At 42.1% G+C, this 27,479-nt stretch overlaps 1 protein-coding gene across 1 annotated transcript in view; it reads right to left on the bottom strand.

Moving 5' to 3' along the window:
• LOC122550633 (semaphorin-4F) overlaps positions 1-27,479 on the bottom strand; it is a 243,093-nt gene that overhangs the window by 160,508 nt on the left and 55,106 nt on the right. Inside the window, exon 2 of the mRNA XM_043691726.2 lies at positions 49-203. Coding sequence (XP_043547661.1) covers positions 49-203 — 155 coding nt within the window. The remainder of the gene's footprint in view (positions 1-48; positions 204-27,479) is intronic.

A 27,479-nucleotide genomic window follows, 5' to 3' on the forward strand; every position in this document is an offset into this window, starting at 1 on the left:
GACCATTCAGGCACTTTTGAATTATGGATTTGTTTTTGAAGAAATTACCATAAATGGATCCTGCGTCACTGAAGTCAAATTAAGAACAAAGATGGTGTTAGTTGCTCCCACGTAGAGACGGTTTTGTAACTCATTTACCAAAAAGGTGGTGAAGGTAGTACTGGGGTAGGAGAAACTTTTCATTGATGTCAACTGCTGAAGTTCTGAAATTTGAAAAAAAGAAATACATCAAGAAACTAGAAGAAAATTTATAACAAAAGTTAGTTTTAAAGTTTATTAGAAGACAACAATTAATACTTTAAAAAGGAAATTCAGTCTGAATATTTGTGACATTCTCAACATTGGAGGTTGTAGCTGTGACCAGACCAAGTCCGATTCATATGAACAGCAGTCTAATCGAATACAGATCCTGCTGTCTCTGCTAATATCAGATAACTCATCACTGACCAGTCATCTAACCTGGGATCGTGATGGACAGCTATTATGCCATTAAAGTTGGAAACATTTTATTGTTTTACTGGTATGCACTGCAACACATACCAACATAATCACGTTTTAAAATAATTCATACTGAGATTTGTACTTCCTGCAGCATAACTCAACATAAAATTATGGTTCTCCTCAATTCTTGTGTACTTTGAAGAGGGGGGGGGGGTTAGTTAGCTCAGTTGGTCAAATGGCTAGTGATGCAGTGATACCAACAGAGTAGATCCAATTTCTACACTGGCTGAAGATACAATGAAATCTGCCTTCTCAAACTCGCCCCTTGCTTGAGGTGTGGTAACTCTTGGGTTAAGCTCATCACCATTTATTTCTTTCTAATGGGAGAGCAGATCTCTGGGATGTACAGCTATTTTACTTACTTTTGAGATTAAGTGCAGCGAGCTAATTCCTGAGAATCCTGCTTTTTTATCTCTACCAACTCATAAATTTGTATTGCTTCAGAACTGGAAATACTCTTATGTTCCTTCCAGATTATTGTGTGTGCTACAACAGACTGACAAAGGGCCCTAGCCATCATCATGCTTGACCCAGACGCCAGGAGGTGCTCTGCTCAGGTCAACTGAGTGTTACTGAAAAGACCTACTGCCGTCTTGCACTCATCAAACCAACACAAGAATGTCAAAATTTAATTTATCACAACATTTATACTACAAAAATAGGTGCTGATTTGTTAGCAAGTCAACTGTTCAGGAGAAAACGATGAAGAGCTGTACCAACATGTCAGTTGACAGGAGGAGTAGGCTATTTGTCCCCTCCAGACCTCTTTGTCATTTAATACGGTCATTACTAGTTTGACTGTAATCTCAGCTTTATAATCACATCTACGGCTTTTCACTTCTCATATACCAAGAATCTATCCACTCTTGCCTTTGAATATTTCTAAGACTCTGTTTCCACCATCTTTTCAGCAGAGCTCCAAACATTTATGACCCTCTGATAAAAATAAAACTTCATATTATATCTGTCTTAAATGGGGATCTCCTTACTTTTAAACAATGAGTCCTAGTTCTAGATTCTCCAACAATAGGAAGGATCCTCCTCACATCCACCCTGGCAAGCCCCCTCAGATCTTATATGCATAAATCAAATCTTCTCTTACTCTTCTTAACTCTAGCAGATACAAACCTGGCATATACAGCCTTTGTCATAAGACAATCCACCTGTTCCAGGTATTAGTGTTTTGAAGTTTGTCTGAATTTGTTGCCTTTCATGCACTTACACATTTCTTCAAAATAAGATGATCTATGTTGTACTAGCAAGGGTGTTAGCTAGCTCAGTTGGCTGGCTGATTCGTAATACAGAGCGATATCAACAGTGTGAGTTCAATTCCTGCACTGGTGGAGGTTACCATGAAGTACTCTCCTTTTCAACTTCACCCTCAGAGGTGGAGTGACCCTCAAGTTAAAAACCACCAGTAACATTCCTGTCTCTCTGACGAGCAGTTCAATGGTCTGGAAAATCTTTACAGTACTGTGCATAGCATCCCAGATGTAGTCTCACCAGTGCCCTGTATATGAAACATGAACTCCTACCTTCGTGTTCAATTCCCCTTGCAATAAACAATAACAGGGTATGGGTGCGTTGTGCTTCGGCGGGTCGGTGTGGACTTGTTGGGCCGAAAGGCCTGTTTCCACACTGTAATCTAATCTAAAAAACACTTTATTCGCTTTCCATAAGATATAGGAGATGAAAATAGGCCATTCAGCCCATTGAGTCTGCTCCGCCATTCAATCATGGCTGACAAGTTTCTCATCCCCATTCTCCTGCTTTCTCCCTGTAATCTTTGATCCCCTTAATACTCAAGAACCTGTCAATCTGAGTCTTAAATATACCCAATGACCTGGCCTCCACAGCCTTCTGTGGCAGTAAATTCCATGGATTCACCATTCTCTGGTTGAAGAAGTTACTCCTTATCTCCATTCTAAAAGATCTTCCTTTTACTCTAAGGCTATGCCCTTGGGTCCTAGTCTCTCCTACCAATGGAAACGTCTTCCCAACATCTGAATGTCTAGGCCATTCAGTACTGTATATGTTTCAATTAGATCCCTCCTCATCCTTCTAATCTCCATCAAGTATAAACCCAAAGTCCTCACACATTCCTCATATGTTAAGCTTTTCATTCCTGGGACCATTCTCGTAAACCTCCTCTAAACATGCTCCAGGGCCAGTACATCCGTCCTGAGATATGGGGGCCCAAAACTGCACACAATACTCCAAATGTGGTCTGACCACAGCTTTATAGAGCCTCAGATTTACATCCCTGCTTTTATATTCAAGTCCTGTCAAAATAAATGTCATCATTGTGGGCGGCACGGTGGCACAGTGGTTAGCACTGCTGCCTCACAGCGTCAGAGACCCGGGTTCAATTCCTGCCTCTGGCGACTGTGTGGAGTTGGCACATTCTCCCCGTGTCTACATGGGTTTCCTCCAGGTGCTCTGGTTTCCTCCCACAGTCCAAAAATGTGCAGGTTAGGTGAATTGGCCATGCTAAAAAAGTTGCCCATAGTATTAGGTTTAGGGGAGTGGGTCTGGGTGGGTGGCGGGTCGGTGTGGACTTGTTGGGCCGAAGGGCCTGTTTCCACACTGTAAGTAATCAAATTGTATCTGCTTTCCTAACAAATGACTCAACCTGAAAGTTTACCTTAAGAGAATCCTAGATTAGGTCTCTTTGCACTTCAGACTTCTGAATTTTCTTCCCATTTAGAAAATAGTCCATGCCGCTATTCTTCCTACCAAAGTGCATGACCTCACACTTTCCAAAACTGTACTCCATCTGCTACTTCTTTGCCCGCTCTCCTCACCAGTCCAAATCCTTCTGCAGCATCCCCGCCTCCTTAATGCTACCTGTCCCTATACCTATCTTTGTATCATTTGCGAATTTAGGTAGAATGCCCTGACTTCCTTCATTTAGATCATTAATGTATAAAGTGAAAAGATGTGGCTCCAACACTGAGCATTGCAAAACACCACTTGCCACTGGTTCCCGTCTTGAGTAGGACCCTTTTATCCCCACTTTTCGCTTCCTGCCAGACAGCTAAGCTTCTATCGATATTAGCCCTTCGCCTCAGATACCATGGTCCCTTATCTTACTCAGTAGCCACCTATGTGGCACCTTGTCAAAGGCCTTCTTGAAATCCAACATCCATTGGCTCTCCTTGTCTAACCTGCTCGTTACTTCCTCTAAGAATTCTAGCAGATTTGTCAGGCATGAACTCCCCTTGATGAAACCATGCTGACTTTGCCCTATTTTACCATACACTTCCAAATATTCAGAAATCTCATCCTTTATAATGGATTTCTTCCTAAATAGTGGTGTCACTTTAGCGATTTTCAGTGCTGACCAAACTGTCCATCCACGCTAACCCTCATTTCCCTGCACATGGCCCATATCCTGTCCTATCCATGTCTTGGCCCAAATGTCTTTTAAATGTTGTTAATGTACCTGCCTCAACCACTTCTGCTGGCAGCTCATTCCACATGCATACCACCCTCTGTGTAAAAAGATTGCCCCTTTAGTCTTTACCTTAAACTGATGCCCTCTAGTCCTCGATACTGCAATCCTGAGAAAAAGTTGTAAACTTTGAACAGTTGTTCACAGAAATTGTTTTCCTTTGTATGAATGTGTTGCCCCTTGCAAATGTTCATGAAACATGTTATGAGCTCTCTACTGATTATCTTAAATTGGTTGAAATCAGCACTAAAATTGATGCACTTTGTTGCTCAGTTGTATGGTAAGCAGAATGACGATTCAGACTAATGACAGCACCCTGTTTGGCACTGACATACCCAACAAGTGGCATTGTTCACAATAGGCTACCAGCTACATCAACCATACATCAAAGTGGTGGGCTGATTAAATCCTTCATTTGTTTGAACCCAAAATCAACATCTTGTTAAATAGGACTCCATGTTTGAGCAATATTTGTGGAACAATCCCGAGTGTGTTAACAACTACCATCATAACCAATTCAAGATAATCAGTTGAGCTCGTAAGATGCCTCATGTTGGAAGTGACATATTCATACAAAGTAACTTGTTCCCTGCAAACAAACGGAATATATGCAAATCTTATAATTGTTTTTGAACTACCTGGAGCCTGAAGGAGATTATAAATCCCCCATTGCTTTCTCCAGAGGAATGCATTCCGGAAATCAGAGTTGGACTAACCAACCTTGTGCCCATTGGAAATTTTGTATTCTTGCATTTTGTCTTACACTCATTAGGACAAAAGACTCATGTCTCTCTTTTCAGCAATATCCCGTTTCCGTATAACAAAGCAACAATGCGATCAACTTCTGGTTGAGTTTGAGTCTCAAAGTGGTTTGGATTTCTGTGCATGTCTTTTGTGATTGTTTCATAAGTCTTGCTGTTCTCAGAATAGCTGAAATGTTTGTCAGAAAGTATGAAAAATAGCAATGAAGCATTTTGGGAGAAGGAAATGTCAGCCATTATATGAATGTGTTATGAATTTGGAGGCATCAGAAAGTACACAAACTTCCAACAAGCATCACCTGCCCTAAATGTGACAAGAGTCTGCAGATCATGCATTGGACTTATTAAACATTTCAAAACACACTGAATTGGAGTGAAATCATGTCATCCATAATGCTGAGAAACTGCCAAAGAATAAGAAGATATTATTAAATTTTAATCTCTATGTTGTAAATCCAGCCAACAGAGAGATCCATTGAATTGAAACTAAAGCACAATGATACTAGTGCCAAAAATGGACTGTACTGAATTGCACAGGAATGGGAACTCTGATCACATAGAAATGATAGCACAAAAACAACGAATTTTGCTAAACTGGTCTATGCCTGATTCTACATTTAACAAATGCATCCTTCCATCCTATTTCCATTTTCTTGTGTCAACTTATCCTTTCATTCCATTTTTCCATGTTAGCTAATTTTCCCTTAAATGGATCTATGTTGTTTGCCTCAACTACACCTCAGGGTAGCAAGTTCTGCACGATCAATGCGACTTACAGAGTCATAGAGATGTACAGCATTGAAACAGACCCTTCAGTCCAAATCGTCCATGTCGACCAGATATCCCAACCCAATCTAGTCCCACCTGCCAGCACCCGGCCCATATCCCTCCAAACCCTTCCTATTCATATATCCATCCAAATGCCTTTTAAATGTTGCAATTGTATCAGCCTCCACCACTTCCTCTGGCAGCTCATTCCATACACATACTATCCTATGTGTAAAAAAGTTGCACCCTGGGTCTCTTTTATATCTTTCCCCTGTCACCATAAACCTACGCCCTCTAGTTCTGGACTCCCCGACCCCAGGGAAAAGACTTTGTCTATTTACCCTATCCATGCCCCTCGTAATTTTGTCAACCTCTATAAGGTCACACCTCAGCCTCCGACACTCCACGGAAAACAGTCCCAGCCTGTTCAGCCTCTCCCTATAGCTCAAATCCTCCAACCCTGGCAACATCCTTGGAAATCTTTTCTGAACCCTTTCAAGTTTCACAACATCTTTCTGATAGGAAGGGGACCAGAATTGCACGCAGTATTCCAACAGCCGCCTAACCAATGTCCTGTACAGCCGCAACATGACCTCCCAACTCCTGTACTCAATATTCAGACCCCAATAAAGGAAAGCATACCAAACGCCGCCTTCACTATCCTATCTACCTGCGACTCCACTTTCAAGGAGATATCAACCTGCACCCCAAGATCTCTTTGTTCAGCAACACTCCAGAGGCCCTTACCATTAAGTGTATAAGATCTGCTAAGATTTGCTTTCCCAAAATGCAGCACCTCGCATTTATCTGAATTAAACTCCATCTGCCACGTCTCAGCCCATTGGCCCATCTGGCCCAGATCCTGTTGTAATCTGAGGTAACCTTCTTCGCTGTCCACTACACCTCCAATTTTGGTGTCATCAGCAAATTTACTAACTGTACCTCTTATGCTCACATCCAAATCATTTATGTAAATGAAAAAACGTAGAGGACCCAGCACCGATCCTTGTGGCACTCCACTGATCACAGGCCTCCAGTGTGAATAACAACCCTCCACCACCACCCTCTGTCTTCTACCTTTGAGCCAGTTCTGTATCCAAATGGCTAGTTCTCCCTGTATTCCATGAGATCTAACCTTGCTAATCAGTCTCCCATGGGGAACCTTGTCGAACGCCTTACTGAAGTCCATATAGATCACATCTGCTGCTCTGCCCTCATCAATCCTCTTTGTTACTTCTTCAAAAAACTCAATCAAGTTTGTGAGACATGATTTCCCACGCACAAAGACATGTTGACTATCCCGAATCAGTCCTTGCCTTTCCAAATACATGTACATCCTGTCCCTCAGGATTTCCTCCAACAACTTGCCCACCACCGAGGTAAGGCTCACTGGTGTATAGTTCTCTGGCTTGTCTTTACCGCCCTTCTTAAACAGTGGCATCACGTTTGCCAACCTCCAATCTTCCAGCACCTCACCTGTGACTATCGATGATACAAGTATCTCAGCAAGAGCTGAAAATGTGTTGCTGGAAAAGCGCAGCAGGTCAGGCAGCATCCAGGGAACAGGAGAATCGACGTTTCGGGCATAAGCCCTTCTTCAGGAAAGATCTCAGCAAGAGGCCCAGCAATCACTTCTCTAGCTTCCCACAGAGTTCTTGGGTACACCTGATCAGATCCTAGGGATTTATCCACGTTTAACCATTTCAAGACATCCAGCAGTTCCTCCTCTGTAATCTGGACATTTTGCAAGGTGTCACCATCTATTTCCCTGCAGTCTACATCTTCCATATCCTTTTCCACAGTAAATACTGAGGCAAAATATTCATTTAGCACCTCTCCCATTTTCTGTGGCTCCACACAAAGGCCGCCTTGCTGATCTTTGAGGAGCCCTATTCTCTCCCTAGTTACCCTTTTGTCCTTAATATATTTGTAAAAACCCTTTGGATTCTCCTTAATTCTATTTGCCAAAGCTATCTCATGTTCCTGTTTTGCCCTCCTGATTTCCCTCTTAAGTATACTCCTACTTTCTTTATACTCTTCTAAGGATTCATTCGATCTGTTCTGTCTGTACCTGGCATATGCTTTATAACAATTCTCTCAGATTACTGATCTGACTACTAACTTGCATTCCCAGTTCAGTGCATTCACTATTCACTATTACCTACAGCTAACTTTACAAGGACAGTTAGAAATCTTCATCTGTTATACTGGAGCATTCCAGACAAACAGCAAAATCCTGTGAATGCTGAAAATACAAGGGATACTCAGCTTCTCAGGCAGCACCTGTGAACAGAGAGAGACAAAGAAACAGTTCTAATGATGCTGGAAACTGGTGTCCCTTTAAAACTGAATTCCAATTTCTTAAAAAAGGACAAGTTAAAGATAAATATTATGAATTCAGTATACCAGTATAGTGAAGCCTGTTATGCAAAGTTGTTCAAGTAAAACAGAAAGGTTTTAGATTTTTTTTTAGATTACATTACAGTGTGGAAACAGGCCCTTCGGCCCAACAAGTCCACACCGACCCGCCGAAGCGCAACCCACCCATACCCCTGCATTTACCCCTTACCTAACACTACAGACAATTTAGCATGGCCAATTCACCTGACCCTGCACATCTTTGGACTGTGGGAGGAAACCGGAGCACCCGGAGGAAACCCACGCAGACACGGGGAGAACGTGCAAACTCCACACAGTCAGTCGCCTGAGGCGGGAATTGAACCCGGGTCTCAGGCGCTGTGAGGCAGCAGTTTCTTCTTAAGAAAAATGAAAACTGACTTTACAACAGAGGTGGGCAATGGGGGTTAAACAGTAACTGTCCAGTGTTCATTGGCTAGAAAAAATTTAACAATTGATATTTGCAAAGTAGATGTCCTACTCCAAAAATAGGGATGTCACCAATTGCTCAGAGTCAAAGTGGGTGAACTGTCAGATGGAAGATGAACTAGAATAGACTGAGAGAAGACAATGGGAATATCTTTTTGCCTAACTGACTAATGTATCATATCTAAGCTGCTGCTCTTTAAACAACTCAATAAACTATCTGGAAATTCCTTGAGAATGGCCAAATGCCTGTATTGGGTCATTGTGGTCCCAAACCTCCCAAATCAAACAGTGAGGGGTCATCGACATGAAATAACTTCTCTCTTTCCACAGATGCTTTCTGACCTCCATTGAGAATTTTCAGTATGTTCTGACTTTATTCAGATTCTCGGTCCTACCATCTTCATTTCAGCCTTCTGACCTTTAAGTTCCGTTCCCAGACAGCTCCTGACCCCAAACCATATGCCGAGCTGGGTTTCTGATTAAACATCCCACCTTCATAAGGTTTCTGATCCAGCATCTCAATTCTGAGGTGCTGTGCTAAGTCTTTCGTACATAATTCCTCCTATATATTGAAATTAGCTTTATAGGAACAAAACTGAAAGAGGTTTTCTAAAAATTTCATCAAATAAATCATCATTTTAGGAAGACATAGAAAAATGCTAATGTATGCCCTATTGAGCATTCCTGTGGTGGAGAGAGAGAGAGAGAGTAAGAAAGCAAAAAGAAATCCTGCTGGGAATGCAGGTAACTTCAGGACATATGCAGCATTTATGAAATTTACTCTGGAATAAAATAACTGACTTACACTTAGATTTTCCATTGTGCCTGATATAGATGAGTAAAATCTACACCTCATCATGCACATTGTCTTACTCACACAGTGAAAGTTTCATTTTCATTTGTAATGCTAGGGATTAGAGAGTGAGTGGCAAACGATAAAACGTCCAAGAATTCATTACTCATATCCGGGAGTGAAAAAATCAGCAATGAATTTTCTCTGAGCTTTAACAGATTATCTTCATTGTGGTAAATTTAACTGAAAGAATGCAGTATCCTTGGGAGGGTACAGAGATTTACCAGAGTGGTTCACCAAAGAAGGATTTCAGCTCGCAGGCTGGTTGGAAAACCTGACTGCCCCGGCCGACCCATTGTCTCAGCCTGCTCCTGCCCCACTGAACTCATCGTTGCATACCTCGACACGGTCCTGTCCCCCTTAGTCCAAGAACTCCTCACCTACGTTCGGGACACCACACACGCCCTCCACCTCCTCCATGATTTTCGCTTCCCCGGCCCCCAACACCTTATCTTCACCATGGACATCCAGTCCCTGTACACCTCCATCCCCCATCACGAAGGACTCAAAGCCCTCCGCTTCTTTCTTTCCCGCCGTACCTACCAGTACCCTTCCACTGACACCCTCCTTCGACTGACTGAACTGGTCCTCACTCTGAACAACTTCTCTTTCCACTCCTCCCACTTCCTCCAAACCAAAGGAGTAGCCATGGGCACTCGCATGGGCCCCAGCTATGCCTGCCTCTTCGTAGGATATGTGGAACAGTCCATCTTCCGCAGCTACACTGGCCCCACCTCCCACCTTTTCCTCCGTTACATCGATGACTGTATTGGGGCTGCCTCATGCTCCCATGAGGAGGTTGAACAGTTCATTCATTTTACCAACACCTTCCACCCCGACCTCAAATTTACCTGGACCGCCTCAGACTCCTCCCTCCCCTTCCTAGACCTCTCCATTTCTATCTCGGACGACCGACTCAACACGGACGTTTACTATAAACCGACCGACTCCCACAGCTACCTACACTACACCTCCTCCCATCCTGCCCCCTGTAAAAACGCCATCACATATTCCTAATTCCTTCGTCTCTGCCGCATCTGCTCCCAGGAGGACCAGTTCCAACTGTACAACCCAGATGGCCTCCTTCTTCAAAGACCGCAATTTCCCCCCCAGACGTGATTGACGATGCTTTCCACTGCATCTCCTCCACTTCCCGCACCTCCGCCCTTGAGCCCCGCCCCTCCAACCGCCACCAGGACAGAACCCCACTGGTCCTCACCTACCACCCCACCAACCTCCATTTACATCATATCATCCATTGTCATTTCCGCCACCTCCAAACGGACCCTCCCCTCCCCTATCAGCCTTCCGAAAAGACCACTCCCTCCGTGACTCCCTCGTCAGGTCCACACCCCCCACCAACCCAACCTCCACTCCCGGCACCTTCCCCTGCAACCACAAGAAATGCAAAACGTGCGCCCACACCTCCCCCCTCACTTCCCTCCAAGGCCCCAAGGGATACTTCCATATCCGCCACAAATTCACCTGCACCTCCACACACATCATTTATTGCATCCGCTGCACCCGATGTGGCCTCCTCTATAATGGGGAGACAGGCCGCCTACTTGCGGAACGTTTCAGAGAACACCTCTGGGACACCCGGACCAACCAACCCAACCACCCCATGGCTCAACACTTCAACTCCCCCTCCCACTCCACCAAGGATATGCAGGTCCTTGGACTCCTCCATCGCCAGACCATAGCAACACGACGGCTGGAGGAAGAGCACCTCATCTTCTGCCTAGGAACCCTCCAACCACAAGGGATGAACTCAGATTTCTCCAGTTTCCTCATTTCCCCTCCCCCCCACCTTGTCTCAGTCCCAACCCTCGAACTCAGCACCACCTTCCTAACCTGCAATCTTCTTCCTGACCTCTCCGCCCCCACTCCGGCCTATCACCCTCATCTTTACCTCCTTCCACCTGTCGCATTTCCAACGCCCCTCCCCCAAGTCCCTCCTCCCTATCTTTTATCTTAGCCTGCTGGGCACACCTTCCTCATTCCTGAAGAATGGCTCATGCCCGAAACGTCGATTCTCCTGCTCCTTGGATGCTGCCTGACCTGCTGCGCCTTTCCAGCAACACATTTTCAGCTCTGATATATTAATTAGCCAAGTGTAAGGATGTAAACCATATGACTAACTGCCATGTGCAGTGCAGTACATAACATGCTGACAGGAGGTTACATAGACAGTTATCTGTAATTGCAATTTCTTTTTTCAGAAGGTACTGAATATCTAGAATTCTCTATCACTCTGAGTTATGTAGACTAGATGACTGGAAGAATTTAAAGAGGGGGTAGATTAATTTTTGAAATATGAGGAGCTGGCACAAAAGAGAACTTGAAGCCAGGGGAGGTCTGCCATGATCTTGTTTAGTGGTGGGATAGGCTTGTGGGGACAAATGTCCTATTACTGTTCCTACGCCTTTTGCCAGGTGATTCAATGATTCCTTTAGATTGAATTATCCCTACCTAATGATTAAGCCAAATGACTTGATGATGGGACATGCTCAGAATTTTATACTTGAAATGAACAGTGCAGCTTGCTGTCTAAGTAAATATTCTAAAAAGACTTAAGTGCCAAAAAGTCATTCCATGTATTGAAACACTTGCCATGGTCAGTTTGAAAGTAAGTGGTGGCCCATTTAAGACAGAGACGGGAACCATTTTGATGTACTATTTGAGCTGCATTCATTCAGGCAAGTGAAGAAATTCTGCCATACGCCTATGTTGTAGACAGTAGATTCAATGAAGCCCACTCTGCAGTACTTTCCTCAAAACCCTGCAATTCAGTTTTATTTTCAAGTATGTATGAAATTCTCATTTCAAAGTTAACTATTGAATCTGCTCCGCCAAGTAGTCTGTTTCAGATCATAACTTGCTGTAGAAAACTGTTATTCAAACGAAGTGCTCTGGCAACGGACTCACCAGCTATTGAGAACAGTTTTTCCTTTATTTACTCTGTCAAAAACCCTCATTTAAAACCCTCTTTTAAAGATGATGTACTGAATAGACTCCTTCGTGGGGGTCCCCCTTTTACAAATGTCTGACTTCGAAATGCTCATATGTACAAATGCAAACTTATACAGAGGTGTAAGTTTTACAGATCCAACATGAACTTTGCCTATACTTACAAACAGCTTCTTTATATTGTCCTGCATTGTGTTCCGACTAGCATACAAATTGACTTGTGATGGTCTGCAGAACGGAACCTACTCACAACTCAGGGACTGCCTGTACAAGTAATGCTTTCTTAGCACTGTTCTTACTTGTTTGTACTTGTGGGAAAAAGCTTTGAAATAATTGTTTCGAAAGCCAGCTAGCTATAAACATTTCTAAGGACAGTGTTTCTCTCAGTAATGGTACTCTTTGTACCATTAATTTGACAGCTTATTTTAAAGGAATCTTACCGGTTCTTAAATTATAATGAATGATATTACAGTTACTAGATCAAATTGGGTTTTTACTTACATTTACTTAACCAGGAAATTTACCTTATACAGACATAACTGTATTTTCACCACAAATGATGCTGATCTCTATGACTTTCACACCCCACATTCCAGGTAAAATTGGAAATGATAAAACAACGGATTGACAATATTGTGGCAAGTGGGAGAACCGGTCTACAAAATGTACACTCAAAATGGTTGGCTTTTGAAGCAAATAAATCCACTTATCTCCAATTTTTAACCCTGTGAATGGGGAAGGAAAGGTCTGATTCTACACAAGCTATCAGATCAATTTACAAGTGGGAGATAAATATAGCCTGCAGCTGTTCGTCAGATGTCTATTTTCTCAATGTTAACAGAATGCAGACGAATGCTCCCTCCCACCATTGCTGCATGTCTGAGGTGAATTCAAAGAAAAATTAAATAAGAACACTCAACTCAAAACAGCTCCTGTTAGAACTGTGGACGAAATGCTTAACACAATAATTAATAGCTTATTTTTCACTACTCATACTGATTGGAGACAGATGCTATAAGTGACAAGAAAAAAAACTGGATATTGAATGTCTGCAGTTATGCATGAAGACATGTATAAACAACTCTACAAGTGGTTCCGCAGACACATCAGTGATGTTTTCAGTGACTCATTAAGGAATACATACCACAAGTTATCAGGTTAGATTTACATAGTCAACATTACCCAATCTTAGTTCAAATGCTGTTTAGACCAGTTCAAATGGCCTAGTATCCCTGGACAGGGATAGTAAAATCAGTCTATTCACTGATCAGTTGATGCAACTTGCTAAAGCTCCACCAGAAACCTTGGCCAGACGCATAAACTATGCCACAGAGAAAACAAGGGCAGATACCATCACCTAAATCTTACTAAGTCACACAACATCCTGTTATTGGTCAGAGTATTGAGTACAGGGTGGTCATGTTGCGGCTGTACAGGACATTGGTTAGGCCACTGTTGGAATATTGCGTGCAATTCTGGTCTCCTTCCTATCAGAAAGATGTTGTGAAACTTGAAAGGGTTCAGAAAAGATTTACAAGGATGTTGCCAGGGTTGGAGGATTTGAGCTACAGGGAGAGGCTGAATAGATTGGGGCTGTTTTCCCTGGAGTGTCGGAGGCCGAGGGGTGACCTCATAGAGGTTTACAAAATTATGAGGGGCATGGATAAGATAAATAGACAAAGTCCTTTCCCTGGGGTCGGGGAGTCCAGAACTAGAGGGCATAGGTTTAGGGTGAGAGGGGAAAGATATAAAAGAGACCTAAGGGGCAACTTTTTCATGCAGAGGGTGGTACATGTATGGAATGAGCTGCCAGAGGATGTGGTGGAGGCTGATACAATTGCAACATTTAAGAGGCATTTGGATGGTATATGAATAGGAAGGGTTTGGAAGGATATGGGCCGGGTGCTAGCAGGTGGGACTAATTGGGTTGGGATATCTGGTCGGCATGGACGGGTTGGACCGAAGGGTCTGTTTCCATGCTGTACATCTCTATGACTCTAATGATTTAGAAAAATGTTGCCATTATTTCAGTCAAAATCCTGTACATCATTCCTCCGTATCTGCGGCTGTTCCATTCCTGAGAACCCCCAGGAATGATGAAATGTGCAAAGCAGAGCTTATTAAAAATAGGTTCAAATAGTTTAAGAAACATCACAGATATGCAATTTTTGATGCTGATTGTTGATTTTTGTTGTTACTTATTTTTTGGCGTGGATAGGTGAATTTGTGATTTGTGATTTCACGGATACAGAAGATTTACTGTAACTCTCCCCTGGACATCACAGTGGGTACCTGCACAACATGACTGCAATAGTTCAAAAGACAGTTCACAACATCTTTCTGAGACCAGTAATATTCTCATTTCACAAGTGAGTCAAGTGTTTTTTAAAAATACCAAAGTCTGGAATAAATCAGGTACTTCAGAAAAATTACATCATACCTGGCACTGCAAACAACTCGCAATAAACCTAGACTCTAATTGTCATAGCTATAAACTCTTCTAAAGGAACAATGTCAGCAACTTTATGGCGAAGTGTCTCAGTACCACAAACCTTTATGAGGTTTATAGCCTGGGTGGGGGTGGATTTTCAACTTTAAATTGTATAATTTTTAGAAGGCTGAACAAAAGGTTTGTAGTTGCAACAGGATGTAATGCCACACCTGTACAAATCATTGGTCAAGCCACATTTGCAGTATTCTGTTCAGTTCTGGGTACCTATTGAAGGAATGATGTTAAAGCCTTTGCAAGAGAGCAAAGTAGATTCACTAGAATGATACCAGGAATGGGAAATTTTACACATATGGAAAGATCAGACAAATTAGGTTTATTCTCCTTGGAATAGACAAGGTTATGACGTGACCTTATTCAGGTGTTCAATATTATGAACAATTTTGATAGAGTAAAGAAGGATATTCTGTATCCACTAGTTGCTATGTCAGTAACAATAGGTTACAAATTTAAGACTATCAGAAAGACTGGTCAGAGGGAAATGAGGAGAATCGTCTTTTCTCAGAGTTAGGATTTGGAATGTACTGTCTGGGGGAGTGGTGGAAGTGGATTCCATATGAGGTTTCAAGAGAGAGCTGGATATATATTGAAAGGTGATGATTTTAAAGGGCTATGGTTAGAGACGAGGACCAGTTCAATAGCTCGTTTGGGAGTTGGTACAGCCAAAATGGATCAAATGGCCTCCTCTGTACTGTAAACTTTTATGATTCTATATTGTGATTCTCAGTAATTAGGAATCACTTCTTTTTTGCATGGGACACGGTTTAGGCCAAGCTCTTATTGCATAACACCAATGGCTCTGAAGAGAAGCTATGAGTCAACTGTGTTGTTATGTATCTGGAGCTATATGTAGGCCAGGTCAGGCAAGGATGGCAGGTTTCATGGACATGAGTGAACCAAATGGACTTTGACAACAACCAACAGTGGTTACATAGTAATCATTTGATTAGCGTTTTAATTTTAAATTTAATTCTAGCTCAGTGACATTACTGCTATGGCATCATCATATCACACTCAAAATGCTAATTCTGTTTCTTTTTTCACAGATGCTGCCAGACCTGCTGAATTTCTCCAGCATTCAGTGTTCGTTTCAGATTTTCAGCATCTGCAGTATTTTGCTTTTATCTAATAGAAGAGCACCTTGTTTGCCTTCTTGACCATTTTAACTACATAAGACCATATGATATATGAGCAAAATTAGGCTATTTGGCCCATTGTGTTTAGTCCACCATTTAATCACAGCTCATATTTCTCAACCCATTCTCCTGCCTTCTCCCTGTAACCTTTGATCCCTTTACCAATCAAGAACATATTCATCTCTGTCCTGAATACACTTAGTGGCTTGGCCTCCACAGCCTTCTGTGACAATGAGTTCCAAAGATTTGCTACTCTCTGACTGAAGAAATTCTTCCTCATCTCAGGTCTAGAGGGCTGTCCTTTAATTCTAAGGCTGTGCCCTCAGGTACCAGTCTCTCCCACCAGTGGAAACATCTTCTCCATGTCCACTCTATCCAGGCCTCTCAGTATTTTGTAAGTTTCAATCAGTTCCCCTCTCATCCTTCTAAGCTCCATCGAGTACAGACCCAGAATCCTCAACCACTTCTCATATGAGAAGCTTCTTGTTCCAGGGATTATTCTTATAAATGTCTTCTGGATCCCCTCAAAGGCCAGAACATCGTTCCTTGAATAAAGGGCCCAAGCTGTTCACAATTTTCCAAATGCAGTCTGACCAGAGCCTTACACAGCCTCAGCAGTACATCCCTGCTCTTGATGTCTTGTCCTCTCGAAATGAATGCTAACATTGCATTTACCTTGCTTACTGCCAAATGAACCTGAATGTTAATGTTAAGTGAATCATGAATGAGGACTTCCAAGTCCCTTTGTGCTTCAGATTTCTGAAGACTTTCCCAATTTACAAAACAGTGTATGCCTCTATTCTTCATACCAAAGTGCATAACCTCACACTTTCCCACATTGTATTCCATTTGCCACTTCTTTGCCGACTCTCCTAGCCTGTCCAAGTCTTCTGCAACCTCCTCACTTCCTCAACACTTACTGTCCCTTCACCTCCCTTTGTGTCATCTGAAAACTTATAAACAATGCCCTTAGTTTCTTCATCCAAGTCATTAATGTATAACATGTATAGTTGTAGGCCCTGTCAATTCCACAATTCACCAGCTACCATCCTGAAAAAGATCTCTTTACCCCCATTCTGGCTTGTGTCAGTCAGCCAGCCCTCCATCCATGCCAGTACCTTGCCCCTAACACCGTGGACTCTTATTTTATTTTACAGCCTCCAGTGCGTCACCTTGTCAAAGGCCTTCTGGAAATCCAGATAGATCACATCCACTGGTTCTCATATGTCTAATTTGCTCGTTACCGTCTGAAAGAACTCTAACAGATTTGTCAGGCATGACCAGCCTTTGATGAAGCCGAGCTGACTCAAGTCCATGCACTTCCAAATACACCACAATCTCATCCTTAGTAGTGCACTCTAAAATTTTAGCAACAACTAAGCTCGGGCTAACCAGTTTCCTATCTTGTGCCTCCCTCCTTTCTTAAAAAGAGGTGTGCCTTTGCTACCATCAGACATTTGTGGTCATACACTCCATGTTCCTCTGATTTTCTGTATTCTGCTATTTATCATGTATTCCTTTACCTTGTTTCACCTTCCAAAATACATTGCCTCATATTTTGAGTTGCAGTCATACAGCACGGAAACAGACCCTTTGCCCACATCAAACAGACATTCTAATCTGACCTAGTCCCATTTGCCAGCAGTTGGCCCAGATCACTCTAAACCTTTGCTATTCATATGCCCATGCAGATCCTTTCAACTGTTGTAATTCTACCAGACTCTGCCACTTCCTCTGGCAGCTCACTCCATACAAGCACCACCCTCTTCATGAAAAGTTACTTCCAAGGTCCTTTTTAAATCTTTCCCCTCTCACCTTAAACCTATGTTCTCGAGTTTTGGACACCTCCACCTGAGGAAAAAGACCTTGACTATTCACCCTATCCATGACCCTCATGTTTTTAAAACCTCTATCAGGTCACCCCCTCAGCCTCCAATGCTGTAGAGAAAAAAAACCCAGCATATTCAGCCTCTCCCTATAATTCATAGCCTCCTGTCCTGGCAACATCCTTGTAAATCTTTTCCACACCCACTCAAGTTTAACAACATCCTTCCTAAAGAATGGTGACCAGAATTCCATGTAGCATTCTAAAAGTGACCTCACCAATGTCCCGTTTCTCCAAAAGAAACCCATTTGGCAATTTTCTATCCACTTGATCAGTCAATTGATACCTTCCTGCAGTTTACAGCAATTTTCCTTAACTACCAACCAAACAACTGTTTTTTTAAAATTATCTGACCAATAAAGGAAAGCATCTTCAATGTTTTCCCAATATCATCTACAGGATTTGCTACAAAAAAGTAATTGACCTGATGATGAACCCCACAGAACAGCCAGAAACAGCCTACTCAAAAATACTAGTCAATCATTATCCAACTTCCAGCCATTTGACTTCAGATTACAGTTTAAATTTACTAATCCATCTGCTGCCCAAAATCTTGTCAAAAGTCTTGCTAGAATTCAAACAGATTACATCAAATTCACTACCTTCAATCACTCTCTTGCTACCGTGTCAAAAAATGTAAATCATAGGGATAGTCAACATGGCTTTGTGCGTGGGAAATCATGTCTCACAAACTTGATTGAGTTTTTTGAGGAAGCAACAAAGAGGATTGATGAGGACCGAGCGGTAGATGTGATCTATATGGACTTCAGTAAGGCGTTCGACAAGGTTCCCCATGGGAGACTGATTAGCAAGGTTAGATCTCACGGAATACAGGGAGAACTAGCCATTTGGATACAGAACTGGCACAAAGGTAGAAGACAGGGTGGTGGTGGAGGGTTGTTTTTCAGACTGGAGGCCTGTGACCAGTGGAGTGCCACAAGGATCGGTGCTGGATCCTCTACTTTTTGTCACTTATATAAATGATTTGGATGCGAGCATAAGAGGTACAGTTAGTAAGTTTGCAGATGACACCAAAATTGGAGGTGTAGTGGACAGTGAAGAGGGTTACCTCAGATTACAACAGGATCTTGACCAGATGGGCCAATGGGCTGAGAAGTGGCAGATGGAGTTTAATTCAGATAAATGCGAGGTGCTGCATTTTGAGAAAGCAAATCTTAGCAGGATATATACACTTAAAGGTAAGGTCCTAGGGAGTGTTGCTGAACAAAGAGACCTTGGAGTGCAGGTTCATAGCTCCTTGAAAGTGGAGTCACAGGTAGACAGTATAGTGAACAAGGCATTTGGCATGCTTTCCTTTATTGGTCAGAGTATTGAGTACAGGAGTTGGGAGGTCATGTTGCGGCTGTACAGGACATTGGTCAGGCCACTGTTGGAATATTGCGTGCAATTCTGGTCTCCTTCCTGTCGGAAAGATGTTGTGAAAATTGAAAGGGTTCAAAAAGGATTTACAAGGATGTTGCCAGGGTTGGAAGATTTGAGCAATAGGGAGAGGCTGAACAGGCTGGGGCTGTTTTCCCTGGAGCGTCAGAGGCTGGGAGGGTGACCTTATCAAGGTTTACAAAATTATGAGGGGCATAGATAGGGTAAATAGACAAAGTCTTTTCCCTGGGGTTAGGGAGTCCAGAACTAGAGGGCATAGGTTTAGGGTGAGAGGGGAAAGATATAAAAGAGACCTACGAGCACCTTTTTCACACAATGGGTGGTACATATATGGAAGGGGCTGCCAGAGGAAGTGGTGGAGGCTGGTACAATTGCAACATTTAAGAGGCATTTGGATGGGTATATGAATATGAAGAGTTTGGAGGGATATGGGCCGGTTGCTGGCAGGTGGAACTAGATTGGGTTGGGATATCTGGTCGGCATGGACAGTTTGGATCGAAGGGTCTGTTTCCATGCTGTACATCTCTATGACTCTATATTAGTTAAGCACGACAGCTCTATTCCAAATCCACTCTGATGTCCTTAGTTAAGTACTTTTCTACATTACATGGTCCTAAGAATTTTTCCAGCAATTTGCACAGCACTGAGGTAAGACTGCCTTTATCTGTGACAAGGTTAAAAAACACACAACACCAGGTTATAGTCCAACAGGTATAATTGGAAGCACACTAGCTTTCCGAGCGATGAAGGAGCGTCGCTCCGAAAGCTAGTGTGCTTCCAATTAAACCTGTTGGACTATAACCTGGTGTTGTGTGATTTTTAACTTTGTATATCCCAATCCAACACCGGCATCTCCGAATCATTTATCTGTAACAACTTTGTCTACTCATCATCCTCAACAATAAACAGCACAATCCTTCAGTATTACATATAAAACCAGTTAGGTTTAGAAAGTGATGATCCAAGGTATGTTATTTCCTCCCTTTCTTCTTAGCATCCTGGGTTTTCACCCAGGCCTGGCAAGCCAAGCCAAAACTTTGCCCATGTAAACATTCTTTAACTGTTAAGCCCAGACAGTCAATTCAACTGCACATAATTTAGATCTGAAAACAGGAGGGGAGACTAAATACCAATCTCTGTTCATTCTCAAATGTGTCTATACTGAGAGATTTTCTTTATCATGATCAGTCACGAGATAATCAAAACGTACTGCGCAGGCAATAAGTGTTCCAAATGAACCCACTAAATAACACAATCTTCCAAACAAGACAGCTGAAAGATTTCCAAGATATAACAGTTCGGAGTTTCAATAAAGAAGTAAATCTGGACGTGAATTCTTTAACCATACAGCAATGTGATCTTAGTGCTGAGAAAAGTTAGAAATGTGAGTGGCAGGGGAGGAACAAAACAGATGGTGCGAGATAGGGTAACAGAACAGATTAAATGACAAGATCTATCACTCTACAAAACCAAGGAGAGTGGTAACAGGACATGTAAAGAAAACAAAAAATGTGTCAAGATGTGTGAATGACGGAATAGCAGCCGTTCAATCTCAAAGAAAAGAGATTAAAAAAGAAACGGGAGTAAAAACTCAACTAGCATAAAAATACAAAGCAATATGGGGCAGAGGTTATAATTGTAAAATTGTTAAATCAATGTCAAGTCCAAAAGGATGTAAAGTGCCCAGTGAAAAGGTTGAGCTCCTGTTTCTTGAGCACTGTTGAATTTCATTCCATGAAAGATATGTTTCTCAAGGAACTCAACAAAAATGTAGCAGATCTATCAATTAGTAATTGAGTGGATCAAAGAGTTTGTTTTCACGCTGTATTATTCTATAAGGTTATCTTTATTACAATATCAAAAATCAAATGATGCCAGGTTATAGTCCAGCAAGTTTATTTGAAATTGCAAACTTTCGGAGCTCCGTTCCATCCTCAGACATGGTATGAAAGGGTCGAAAATGGTGGCGCTGTAAAAGCAGAGTAGTTCAGACAGCATCCAAGGAGCAGGAGAATCGAAGTTTCAGCATAAGCCCTACATCAGGCTTTTTTTTTAAGATTAGATTACTTACAGTGTGGAAACAGGCCCTTTGGCCCAACAAGTCCACACCGACCTGCCGAAGCGCAACCCACCCGGACCCATTCCCCTAACACTATGTGCAATTTAGCATGGCCAATTCACCTAACCTGCACATTTTTGGATTGTGGGAGGAAACCGGAGCAAACCCACGCAGACACGGAGAGAATGTGCAAACTCCACACAGAGAGTCATCTGAGGCGGGAATTGAACCCGGGTCTCTGGTGCTGTGAGGCAGCAGTGCTAACCACTGTGCCACCATGCCGCCCACCACTGCATTGATGCTTATGCCCGAAACATCAATTCTCCTGCTCCTCGGATGCTGGTTGACCAGTTGTGCTTTTCCAGCACCACACTTTCCAGCTCTGACCCTCCAGTGTCTGCAGTCCTCACTTTCTACTAGTGGTATGATCGGGAGGTAGACTGCAGTCTTTCTTCTAACTGATTAAAGGATTAAACAAGGGCAGCTAGTTTTAAAGTTGTTAACTTTTTGCTTATAAATACTGTGTCTTATACCTCCCTGTCATACCACGCTTGAAAAAGGAGGGGAGCTCCGAAAGCTCGCAATTTCAAATAAACTTGTTGCACTATAACTTGGCATCATTTGATTTTTGAACTTGTCCACTCTAATCCAACTCTGGCATCTCCACATCTTTATTACAATAGAAACTGAACGTGAAATTATCAGGAATTGTTTTGAAAACTTTTTTCATTCTCATCCTATTTTGTCACCTTTCTTGCCATTATGTTCACCGCAACACAGTTGTAAAAATTCAGCCCATGGTATTATCTGCTAGGTCCAGCTCTCACAAACAGTTTTTTGTTGTGCTCCTTGAGACCTTACTTTTGTTTATCTAACCTCCTACTCAATCAATATTTGGGAAATTACTATTGACCAGAGACTGAACTGGATTAGCTCTATAAATACTGTAGCTACAATAGCATGTCAGAGGCTAGGAATCCAGCAGCAAATAACACCTCCTCACTCCCAAAGCCTATCCACCGTTACCAAGTCATTGGTACAATGGAATACTCCCCAGGAGAACAATTCCAACAACACTGAAGAAGCTTGGCACTATCCAGGCCAGAACAGCTCCTTGTTTGGCAATAATCATTCACTCCCTCCACCACTGATGCTTAATAGCAGTAGTATGTATCATCTACAAGACAGTGCAGAAATACATGAAGGCTTCTTCAACAGCACTTTCTAAACCCTGTCATCTAGAAGTCAAAGGCAGCAGGCATGTGGGATAACCACCACTTGCAAGTTCCCTGCCATCTTGACTTGTAAATATATCGATCTCCCTTAACTGTTGCTTGGTCAAAAACCTTGAACTTTCTCCACAAAGGCACTGTGAGTCTACCAACATATGCATAAGGACATAAGAACTAGAAGCAGGAGTAGGCCATTTGGCCCTTCAAGTCTGCTCCACCATTCTATAAGATCATGACAGATCTTTTCATGGACTCAGCTCCACTTACCCACCCTTTCAGCATAACCCTTAATTCCTTTATTGTTCAAAAAAAATCTATCTACGCTTTGAAAACATTTACTGAAATAGTGTCAACGACTTCATTGGGCAGGGAATTCCATAGATTCACAACCCTCTGGGTGAAGACATTCCTTCCCAATTCAGTCCTAAATCTGCTCCCCCTAATTTTGAGGCCCTCTTGTCCTACTTTCACCTGCCAGTGGAAACATCCTCTCTACATTTATCTTATCTATTCCCTTCATAATTTTATATGTTTCGATAAGATCCCCCCTCACTCTTCTAAATTTCAATGAATATAATCTTAGCCCAATTAGTCTCTCCTCATAAGCCAACCCCCTCAACTTTGGAATCAACCTAATGAATCAACCTCTGCACCCCATCCAGTCTCAAGTAAGGAGACCAAAACTGCACACAGTACTCCAGGTGTGGCCTCACCAGCACCCTATACACCTGCAACGTAACCTCCCAGCCTTTAAACTCAATCCCTTTAGCAATGAAGGACAAAATTCCATTTGCCTTCCTAATTACCTGTTGCACCTGCAGACCAACCTTCTGTGTTTCATGCACAAGGACACCCAGTCCCTCTGCATAGCGGCATGCTGCAACTTCTTACCATTCAATTAATAGTCCTTTTTACTGTTACTCCTACTGAAATGAATGACTTCACATTTATTAACATTGTATTCCATCTGACAGACCTTTGTCCACTCACTTAAAATATCTACGTTCCTCTGCAAAGATTCACAGTCCTCTGCCATTCATCTTAGTGTCATCTGCAAACTTTGAAACGCTACGTATGGTCCCCAATTCCAAATCATCTAATGGATTAGATCTGAACTCTGTATCTAGTCAATAGTAACCCTATGATGTTGATAACAGGAAATTCTGCGATGATAGGGAGTGATGGTTATATTTGCTCTTGTTGGAGATGGCCATTGCCTGTGTAAGAATCATACTTTTTCACTTTGATATGTTTAATAACTGTGGGCTGCAAACAGAAAGAACTGCTTTAAAAAAAGATTTACCAGGATAGCTATATACGTTAACAGCAAAGAATGTGTTAAAATTGTATACTTCCTTTTTTTGTGGCTGTGAGTTCCTGCACTATACAGACGAAGAGCTGAGGTGCTGCTTGCAAGTGGAGCTGACTGCTCTCAGCAAATTGTATAGAACTAGAAAGACAGAGAGAGAAAGCCACATAGATGTGTGCTGTTGTTCATCCCAGCAACAGCTACTTGTTCTCTGCAGTAAACAAAAACTGTTTAATCTTAAAGAATATCAGTTACTTTCCCTGCAGCAGTTGCTGTGAGCTGTGACTTTTGAATTGATAATTCAGAAACGTTTTCCAAGTGAATCAATCACTCTTCTTACAAATCAGTGAAAGCTTCTGAGAGAGACAACTGAACTACCCTGAAGTAAGATCATCTTGAGAAGCAAAGACCACTAGGGTGACCTTCCAGTGTTTCCTCTATCTCCCCCGATAATAATTTTTTCTGATTTTTCTGTCTGTATGGGGTGTGTAAGGAGGAAGTTTGTGAGAGGATTAGACTTTTGGTCAGCAGTGTTATATACCAATGGTTTAAATCTATTTACCTGTAGCTTCAGACTAATTACTTATAATAAATAAAGAAATTTGTTTTAGTAGAAAAGCCTGTCTGTGTTTTCTATCTTGGTCTGAAAGTTAGAGTTTTTGGGATACTGTGCGTACCTTAAAAATACTAACATTTGGTACACCCCCAGGAAAAGTGGGCCTCAATTTTTATCAGTCAAGATTGCAGATGTAGTAGGTGGCAATCAGCAGAAGATTTCTTTGTCCTGAATGGGGTATGGAATTGAGGATTCCTAGAACAACTACATCCCAACTGTACAGAACTGACTCACCACCTCTGGTGGGTCTGTCTTGCTGGTGAGTGGGTGGTACCTGGGACAGTGTCTGTGAGGCATGATTCTGAGAGTATGATTACGTCATTCTGTTGCTTGACTAGTCTGTGGGACAAAAATCCCAGATGTCCAGAAGAAGGACTTTTTTTGCATCACTAGTTCTGTATTTTTCTGCCATTGTTGTTTCTAATGCCTTGGTCAATGCTGGATTGTCTGTCTGGTTTGTTTCACTTGATAGTAGTTTGATATAACTGAGTGGTTTGTTAGACTATGTCACAGGGCAGCTAAGGGTCAGTGACATTGTTGTGGGCTGGAGTCACATCGAGGTAAGGATGGTACACAAGTGAAGATTTCCTTTTAACATAGTTGCTATTAGACCGGCTTTTAATTTCAGATTGTTTTATTGAATTCAAATTTGAACAACTCCCACATTGGGATTTGAACCAATATTGCCAGAGCAGTAGTCTGAGACTTTGGATTACTATCCAATGACATTACTACAACATCACTACCTTCCATGCTTTTCTCAATATAGTGCTGATTGGTTGGTTGAACCTTTAATACATGTTGTTTAAGATTTAATCAAAGCCTTGTTATTAACCCCACTGGCTAAGTAGAAAACCACAATGAGATTCTCAGAATTACAGACAACTTAGCCTTTTACAAATTCAACACTGCTTCCTTATTTTGGTAAATCAGAAGTCACTATAATTAAAGTAAGCTGTAACCATTTTGTACCTAATACTTGTACACTCGTTCTTACATTTATTTAAAAATAATATTTTGGGTTTATTTTAAATATCACCTTGGGCCATGTCTTGTTTAAACTGATTGTTACATAATGTAGAAGTTGGATGAACTCTGACCACAGGTCGTAGCCTGAGCTTCCAAATGGGAGCCATAGCAACCACATGCTCCAGAACCTTCTAAGTCTACAGAAAGAACTACAGAGATTGGCAGAAACAAAAGCAAATGGATCGAAAGGCTCCCCCAATGGCAAATGAAAGGAACTTATTGGACAGAATCACAGCATATGGTATGTGCTTGTTCCCTCCAATATTAGCAGTCCATCTAATCATTAACATGATATGACATTACAGCAAGTGCAGAGACATCCTTGAGCTGAGATGACTGACCTCCAATCCACATTGAACTTATCCTGCTTTTGTTTTTGTGTACAGGACATACCTGGCAATTGTCCCCACTGTTGGGTAGATACCAGTGTTGGAACTGGAACAACTTGACTCATGGTACAGCACATTCTGGAGCACAAATCTTCAGTACTATTAGGATCATGTTGTCAGGGCCCATAGCTTTTGCGGTATCCAGTGCCTCCAACCATTTTTTTGAAATCACGTGGAATAAATCGAATTAGCTGAAGACTGATATCCATTACGCTGGGGACATCTGGAGGAGGCCAGGATGGATCATCTACTCAGTTTTCTGGCTGAAGGTTGTTGACGATTGCTTCATTCTTATCTTTTGTACTGAAGTAAAGCTCTCCCCTATTACTGAGGATGGAGATGCCACCCCCTCTAATTAACAGTCTATCACCATTCACGACTAGATATGGCAGACTGCAGAGCTTACATGTGATCAGTTGCTTGTAGATTTGCTTAGCTTTGACTATCACTCATTGCTTATGCTTGTTGGCACACCTATAGTCATCTTTGGTAGCTTCACCAGGTTGACACCTTTTTATTCCTGATGCTGCTCCTGGTATGCTCTCCTGAACTCTTCCCTGAACAAGGGTTGATCCCTTAGCTTAATGGTAACTGTAGAACATGGGGCGTACGAATCTATGAGGCTGCAGGTACAATTTGGGTTCTGCTAAGTATGTTCAGGCTCAAGTTGCTGGATCTGTTCAATAGTGTCACAAGAAAGATATTATTAATGTGAAGACATCATTTCTTCAGAAGGACTACACAGTGGACAGATGCCTTTGCAGCAGGCAGATTGGTGAGGAGTGATGAAATGTGTTTTTTCCCCATTGTTGGATCCCTCACCAACTGTCCAGTCTCGCAGCAATATCCTTGCAGACTTGACCAGTTTGATCAGTGCGAGAATGTGGTGCTGGAAAAGCATCCAAGGAGCAGGAAAATCGACATTTCAGGCAAAAGCCCTTCATCAGGAAATTGATCAGTGGGTGTGCTACCAAGTCACTTTTGATGATGGACATTGAAATTCCACATTCAGGTGTACAGTATTCTATGCCCTGGTCACACACAATGCTTCTTGAGGTGCTTTTTAACATGGAGGAAGTTGCGTCATCAGCAGGGGTGGCAAAACATCATTTTTCCTTGCTGATGTTTGACTCCATACCATGAGACTAATGGCATTATAACTTACAATTTAAAATCTGCAGAGACACTCACATGCCTCAATTTGCTCCCCTCCCTCAAGGTCATAGCATCTGTTTATTACTACCACTCGAGTGCTGTGTCCTAACTTTTCCCAGTAGAGGTTGAAGGTAGCATAAGCGATAGGCAGATAGAGACTCCATTTATATTGAATCTGGTGTGTTTCCATCCACTGACTGTCAAATTAGACACAGTCAGTTCTGATATAACGGGACAGTTTCATTCTCGTGCAATCTCATATTATAAGATAATCGCGCAACAGCCGTGCCATTCAAACTAATGGGACTGGAATATAGCCAATACAGAAAAGTTTGCATTCTACAAATAACGGTCTAAATTCTTCAATCACATTAAAACCAACTTGCACTTTGTTATAGCAGAACCAACTGCATCAAACAACAAATTAGACAAACAAGGTGGCATGGAGCACTTGGTTCATGTTTGACAACACTTGAAATTGCCAGAGGTAAAAATCTTGTCCACATGAGTACTAGGTTTTCATGAGTACTAGGTTTTCATGAGTACTAGGTTTTCTTGTCCACATGAGTACTAGGTAAGATGCTTTTACCTACCTATTTTATTTTTTTCACTACTCAGGTTAGTGG

The sequence above is a fragment of the Chiloscyllium plagiosum genome, unplaced genomic scaffold, assembly GCF_037043375.1.
Source record: "Chiloscyllium plagiosum isolate Xiang-an unplaced genomic scaffold, Cpla_swu_hap1 HiC_scaffold_1, whole genome shotgun sequence".
Taxonomy (NCBI): Eukaryota; Metazoa; Chordata; class Chondrichthyes; order Orectolobiformes; family Hemiscylliidae; genus Chiloscyllium; species Chiloscyllium plagiosum.